Raw genomic sequence first — 7,130 nt, 5'->3', positions numbered from 1 at the left:
ACAAGACCACACACTCTGCACAAGCAGAGAAAGCAGCAATGACTGGTCTTTATTACAGGAAACCCCTGCAGCGGCAAAGCTTCATGCTGGATTGCTGCACAGATCTGAAATAAATACACAAAGCACTCCAAGATTCAGGAAAGAAAAACTCCTGCTTCTTATATTTTTCAATATTTGCATATCCCAGGGTTCAGCTTCAACGATCACCAATGTGTGGACCCTGCAGAACGCAATAGTATTTATGTACCTGTGCCTAAAACAGGAAAATCTATACAGTTTATACAGACTTAGCTGGTACTAGATGGCAACGAAATAAAAAAATAATTTAAACATGAGTGGGAAAAAATGCCAGGACCCCTAACAAGAAATATATGTCTATTACTTCTGTCCTAAAAAAAAAAAATGCCAAGGACCAGAGAAAGAAAACCTGGCTGGCTGTATTTTCTCTCTTTTTGATAGAACACCACAGGCAACATTAAAAATTAACACACTTGGCAACAAGCCTAGTGACTGCATAGTTTTAAAGGAAAAAAAAATATATATAAAAACGACCCTTTTATGTTGAAAGGAAAACTCATGCTATAATATTCTTAAGCATTAGAATGTAATAGACCATTTTGAAATGCTTAAGTTTAATGCAGGTGTTTGTTATCAATTACATCTTTTTGACTGAGAAAGGGAAGACATGACTCTCACGGTCACTATTTTATGGGTAAAACAAAGACGATTACTATAAAGCAATGAACTGCATTTTGTTTCTGCTACCTTTCACTGCAAATGACGCTGGAAAGAGGCAAAGTTAGCAACAGCTATAGATTTATTCGTAATAAATCACAAAAAACTTCTTGAATGTCAAGAATCAAGTTGACATCAGGTCAATTATTGACATGGCTTTTTTTTTTGCTTCAACTACATCCCTATGATGGCCACACACATTACATTACAACCTCTATACAATTTTCTTTCAAATGACCAACAGCTGTTTAGTGCAAAAGCATACCTAAAGTATCCATTCAGTTTATTTTTAAATGGTTTGAACTAGTGACCGATATAGTTTTTTTATTGCCGATACTGATGGTTGTCATTACAAGACAGCCGTCGGCTATGGACGCCGGTACCGGGGGGATTCCTCTAGCTGCAGACATCACTCTGGTACAGCACTTTCCCGAAATATCAGCAATATCGGTCACCTCAGGGGCCGACTCCGATATATCGGGGAAAGCGCATATTGGCATTGGCAATAATCGGTCGATCCCTAGTTTGAACCCCTTTTTCCTAGCTGTTGGTATATCTAGGAGAGGGTACAATTACACTGTAATGTGTATCACCAGCTTTGAACATGCTAGTTTTACATAAGTAAATAAAAAGTGGTTTGCATGTCTTAAATAACTGCACCACCGAATATCATCAGATAAGGTGGAATGTGGGCAAGCAAATTTTAGCTACAAGAGATGCTACATGTAAAGCTGGCTGTAGATGCGTATTTTTTTTTTTTTTTGCTCAGCCAGCGAGCTGAATAAAAAAAAAAAGATTCCTCCATTAGATCAACTTCATCTATGGCCAGCTTAAGCCTAGAATAGTAAAAACATCTAGTTAAAAAGGACATGTCAAATCTCCACTGGACTGCTGATAGACATATTAGCAGTTCTTGAAGAGCCTTTGAGCACAAATCATCAAACGGGCAAGACATTTTTACATCCAAAATGGTCATAATTACTTATCAAGGCTCAGATTATTTTTTTATTAAAAAAAAAAAAATCAAATAGTATATTTATGATAAAAGCATGAACCACCTTCAGAACACATAATTTTGGCTTTGGTGCTACTAAACAAAAGTACTTTTATTTCTTGCATCAATGAGATTAATACCCAAAAGTACTTAAATTTCCAAGCTCATTAGAAAGCACTCAATCTATACACAAACATTCCTGTGATGTGACTGGATTACCTATTTACAAAATATACAGACATACACACTTGAACTTGCATACAAATATGATGAATGAAAATTTTTAGCAATGCTATGTATAGAGAAATTGCAAACTCCATTTTCTGAGTTTGTCGATAGGTGGTTTTTGATCTGTGAATGTTCAGGAGCTAGGTTGCCAATTATCATGGTGGTTTAGGCTCATATCTATTTCTGCTGGGGGTCCCATGTTTTTAGACTGCAGCCTCCAATCTCACATGTCGTTTTTTGCCTCAGTTTGAAAGGAAGCATGGCAATTGCTTGATAGAAGGCCTATATAAAAGTAGACTGATGATTCATTTAAGTTTTGAAAACAGAATACAGGATGATTCGGGAGGTAAATAAAAAGGTAAGTGGTACGCTTTCACAGAAACAAGTTTATGGTGTTGGATGGGTGGAATTCTTTTTTTTTTTTTTTCTGACATGATCAATCTTTGTTAGGTCTCTGGTAACACCAGATTAAAAGCAGTGGACTAGAACTTGATGCAAGGCCTCTTGTTAAATAGCATTTGTTACTTCAGCTAAAACCATAAAAACAAGATGTTGGATGCTTCCAAATTTCATGGTAAGGTGTTTCCATTAGCAGTAGCATTTTTGTTCTAATGTTACCATGAGTACAAAAGCACACACAATCCATACATTCGGATCTCACACCCTTTCACAAAGCTGGTAGCTGCCTCCACCCTGTTTGACAAGAACAACATTTTGTTTGAGAGCATTTCTAACTACTTATAAAAAATAATTTCACGGCAGTGCTTTCAAACTGATAATATTCAGAATTAGGTCCAAAACCTGATAACGGAGTTTTGCTTGCAACTGAAAGCCAGCTGACAATGACCAATGTATCCCTATCCAAGACGTTTTGTCCATAGAGTAACAAACACTTCTTTTAATGCAGTTGAGAAGTGAGTTAAAATAAAATATACAGAGGCAAGCTCTGTTGGTTTTATTAGCAAAGAAAAAAGGGAATAAAAAGGTATTACACTGCTGTATCTACTCTGCGACATCTAGAAGCAAGACTGACAGCAATTCATTTATAAATTCTGTTTGTTGGCCTATTTTTTTTGTCATTTTTCAGTTGAAGTATAGTCTTTGAAGATTAGGCATATTACATATTTTCTAGAGTGAATGACTTGGATAATAAAATGTATACTGCATTCCCTTTTCAATGATCGCGATGACTGAATTTCCAGTTTGCATAAAGATCTAAAAAATGCAGAATGTTTTTGTTGGCATTGTGATATAATTAAACTCTGTATGTTGACACAATTAAATATAATTAGAAAAAAATAAATAAATAGCAGTACTTAAAAGATGGCTGACAGACCTTCTGCGAGCAATGCAGCCAACCACTAAAAAAAAAAAATGTGACAAAATATATAATTTCTAAATGTGGAGTAAAAACAAAAAAAAAAACAACTTGTAGAATATCACATGCACGCTGCAGATGCAAATTTCATTGTCTCCTTCGGTCACCATACTGGTGTGCTCCAGCACAGAAACACCATTGCATTTTGGACTAGCTTTTTTCAATTGTGAAGCCTGCCTGAAGGAATAATGGCACATTTTCAGTGACAATGAATATAACAACCCTGGGATCAAAAAGCATAACTACCAACCCAGGAATCATCATGCCTCAAGTCCAGTCTTTCATTTACCATTGTTTAAAAAAATCTGGATGCAGCAATGTATCCTTTGTAAAGGCCTGGAACTTAACATAACCAAAGCCTTCATTTCCTAGCCTCAGTCAAGATCATCCCCATGCCAAATTGTAGTGGGCAATCCTGCACAAGGAAAGGTTTCTGATGAAATTAGTAAATGCATATGTAGTTCTTCATCCGGTTGCAATGAGTGAATTACAAGGTCTAAACATGGTGCACAATGATGGATTCGTAGCATTGCAAGCTTGGGACAACAAGGTTGTACTCATTGCACATCACAGAGCGATACCTCTCAGCGGTTGCCTTGGACATGGCTGACCTGCTGAACTTTTTATGCTCAGCTGAGGAAATGGGCATCATATTGTTGAATATGGGAATATACAGTCTAAAGTCTGTCCATTCTAAAAGTGTCTTCTGTGGCAGGGTCAGTCAAGACCATATCTGGATCATTCAGCATGTGCAGACCATCCAATGTCAAAGGGTCAATTTTCAGTTCATCCAAAGGAAACTGTGAATCGGAATCAAAGCTCACATCTCCTACACCAGCCAGAGTACTGGTAAGTTCTTTTGATAAGCTCGGAGGAGACTCCCCTGTAACTGTAACACAAAAGAAAGCAATGCATATTTTCATAAAAATCACTCAAATGTATCATGCAACACATGAAACAAGCCTACATATTTGCAGAGCATGCAAAAATCATGGCTGTAAAAGATATACATACCTGTGAGAATGATGTTGGGTATGTTGCTGTGACTGGAATAATTTAGCTGCTGTGAGTCCTGTAAGCTACCATGACTGCTTGTAAGTCCCATCATAGCTGCCTGAGAGTAGTTAAGGGTTGAGCAAGGACTGTACAGACTGTTGGAGCTAATTGCATTTTCAATCATATTAAACTGCTCAAGCTGCAAAAAGAAAAGTAAAGCATTATACTGAGAAATAATATGCCTTAAATATAATTTTATTCTAATTGTCAAAGTATCCAAAGGCACCTCAATATGTGGCAAAGGATTTCAGGGAAACCTTTCACCAAAAGCGCAATTTTCACTTGCTTTGGACCTTGACTTCTTCAAATTGGAACTAAACCCTGCTCCCTAGACAGGTACACCTCAATCCACTAGTCAACAATTCAATACCAGAGCCTCTATCGACTACTGGGGCTTTTACATTGGGCTATTAAATGTCAGATCAGGGCTACAAACGAAATCAATAGTCAAAGCTTACAACATTTTAGTGCCTGCTCTTCAACCATATTATTCGTTAAAATACCAATATGTATGTGATTAGGTTTATGTTAGATAAGAACTTGGTACTTAATGATAAAAGTACACCTGTGCATAGACTATGGACATTCAATTATTTACATTTACTTAAAAGAAACAGAAAAAGCCATTGCTGACTGCTCTAGCTACACGTACTTTGAAGGAATTCATTGTTAAAAGATGTAAAAGTTTTCAGTTGTTTTATGGCAGCTTTCAAGCACGGTCAAAACAACGAATCGATTAATTGACAACTATTTGATAGTTGTCAAATAACTGAATAGTTATCAACTATTTTTATAATTGATTCGTTGATCAGCTATCAACTATTTTTATAATTGATTCGTTGATCAGCAGATTAGTTGGCCTGCAAACAGAATGCATTATTTGTTTACATATCAGGAAATACAGTGCAGCACACATGCAGCTCAGTACACTGTCCATACATGTCAGTAAGTGCCTAAGAACTTGTGAATGTGTGAGGAGCAATGCATCATGGGACATTAAATCCTGGGTAGGAGGTAAGTGGTTCTAAAGACAGATTTTTTTTTTAACCTTGCTATAAGGGCACTGTATACTATACTTTGCAGCTTGCTATTGGGGCACTCTGAAGGCAGGAGGAGCCAGAAGCGTTGGGGGGGGGGGGGTACCCCTGAAGAAGAGAAGGGCTGCTCTGTGCAAAACCATTGCACAGAGCAGGTAAGTAGAGTTGAGCGAATACCTGGATGTCCGGGTTCGGCCGAGCTTGAAAAAAAGGTCTGGGTTCGTGACCCGGACTTAACCCGAACTTTACCTCGCTCCCGAACCCTATTGAAGTCAAAGGAGACCCGAACTTTTGAGCACTAAAATGCCTCTAAAACAAGGGCTAGAGGGCTGCAAATGGCAGCAAAATCATCTTAAGAGCACGGCAAGTGCTCTGCAAACAAATGTAGATAGGGAAATAACTTAAAATAACATAAAAATAAAAAAGAATAATGTTGAATGATGTAGGAGGACGACGAGGCCCATATGGAGTAGGATGTTGAGGTGGCGGTGTAGGTAGAAGCGGCGGTGGAGGAGGACGAGGTAGCCAACACTGGTTTTTGTTTTTAATTCTATTTCTTTTTAAATTAGGGTACACCCCAAAAGAGTGAGAAAGATCAAAAATACAACAATGGCTGGGTAAGGCCGGTATAAATGTCTATTCTGCACAAGGTACGGATAAGTCCTGTGGGATCCATGCCTGGTTCATTTTAATGAACGTTAACTTGTCCACATTGGCTCTATACAGGCGGCTGCGCTTGTCTGTTATAACGCCCCCAGCCGTACTAAATATACGTTCAGATAATACACTGGCTGCAGGGCAGGCCAGCACCTTCAAGGCATAAAGGGCAAACTCAGGCCATGTGCCCAATTTGGAGACCCAGAAGTTCAAGGGGGCAGACCTGTCATTCAGTACGTGTATAGTACGCAAGGAACGGTAAGGAACTGTATATGGTAAGGAACGGTGATGGCGGCGGGGGGGGCTTTTTCCTCCCTTCTGGGTTGAGTCTGGCCTTGGAAAAGGTACGTGTCCCTGGTTGTGGGACGGGCTCTCCCAAAGCTGTCCAAGTTCTGAGGCCTTCTGGTAGGGACGGGGGTTGCACTGGTCTTGCCAGGGACCGGGATTCTGAAAAGCGTGTGGTGTATGTGCTTCTGGAGTGGCAGTCCAGGGGTGCCATAATTCACAGTGGATGGCAACACTATGAGTATGGCACCAAGGAGACTGCACTTCCTACACACATTTTTCACACCTGCCTCTAGGTACCGGGCCTTTTGGTCGGGAGTCAGGACCAGAGGAATTTTTTATTCCTGGCCAAAGGGCCTGCCAAAGCATTGCAACGTGGCACTAACCTTGCATTTCTCCACTATCCCTTTCCCCACTTTTATGTGTTTTGTGTCTCACGTTTTGTGTTTTTTATTGTGGTGGTACACTTTATTTTGCACAGCGTGATTAGTAGGGTGTAGGTCCTTGGGCCTGTCCCTGAAAGTCTTGGGAGGGGGTGGATATGGCCTTCTGGCTTGGTTTGCCCTCTCTCATGGGGTCTCTCTTCAGGAGAGCCCCACCTAGTACTTGGGGTGGTCTGTTTCAGCAGACCTCCTAAAGAACGGGGCTGCCTGGTTTTGGCCAGGTTAGCCAGTGTAAGTACCCCAGTCCCTTTCAGGAGCCTTGCGCCCCAGGGGATCAGGGTCAGGGACCATGTGTACACCCTGTGCACTTTTTGTGT

At 39.8% G+C, this 7,130-nt stretch overlaps 1 protein-coding gene across 2 annotated transcripts in view; it reads right to left on the bottom strand.

Annotated features, from left to right (window-relative positions):
- Positions 1 to 3,107: 3,107 nt before the first annotated feature.
- The window catches only part of CRTC1 (CREB regulated transcription coactivator 1), a 310,977-nt gene continuing 306,954 nt past the window's right edge, over positions 3,108 to 7,130 (bottom strand). Inside the window, exons 13-14 of one of the 2 annotated variants that reach the window (XM_082263685.1) lie at positions 4,350 to 4,530; positions 3,108 to 4,224 (exon numbers count right to left, since the gene is read on the bottom strand). In XM_082263685.1, the coding sequence (XP_082119811.1) occupies positions 4,013 to 4,224; positions 4,350 to 4,530 (393 nt within the window). In that variant the 3' untranslated portion in view covers positions 3,108 to 4,012. The remainder of the gene's footprint in view (positions 4,225 to 4,349; positions 4,531 to 7,130) is intronic. The other variant, XM_082263686.1, reaches the window with a different exon arrangement.

Source organism: Pelophylax lessonae (assembly GCF_965119305.1).
Source record: "Pelophylax lessonae genome assembly, chromosome: 1".
Lineage (NCBI taxonomy): Eukaryota > Metazoa > Chordata > Amphibia > Anura > Ranidae > Pelophylax > Pelophylax lessonae.
Note: the sequence above shows the minus strand (reverse complement) of the source record. Positions and strands in the feature narration are given on the sequence as shown.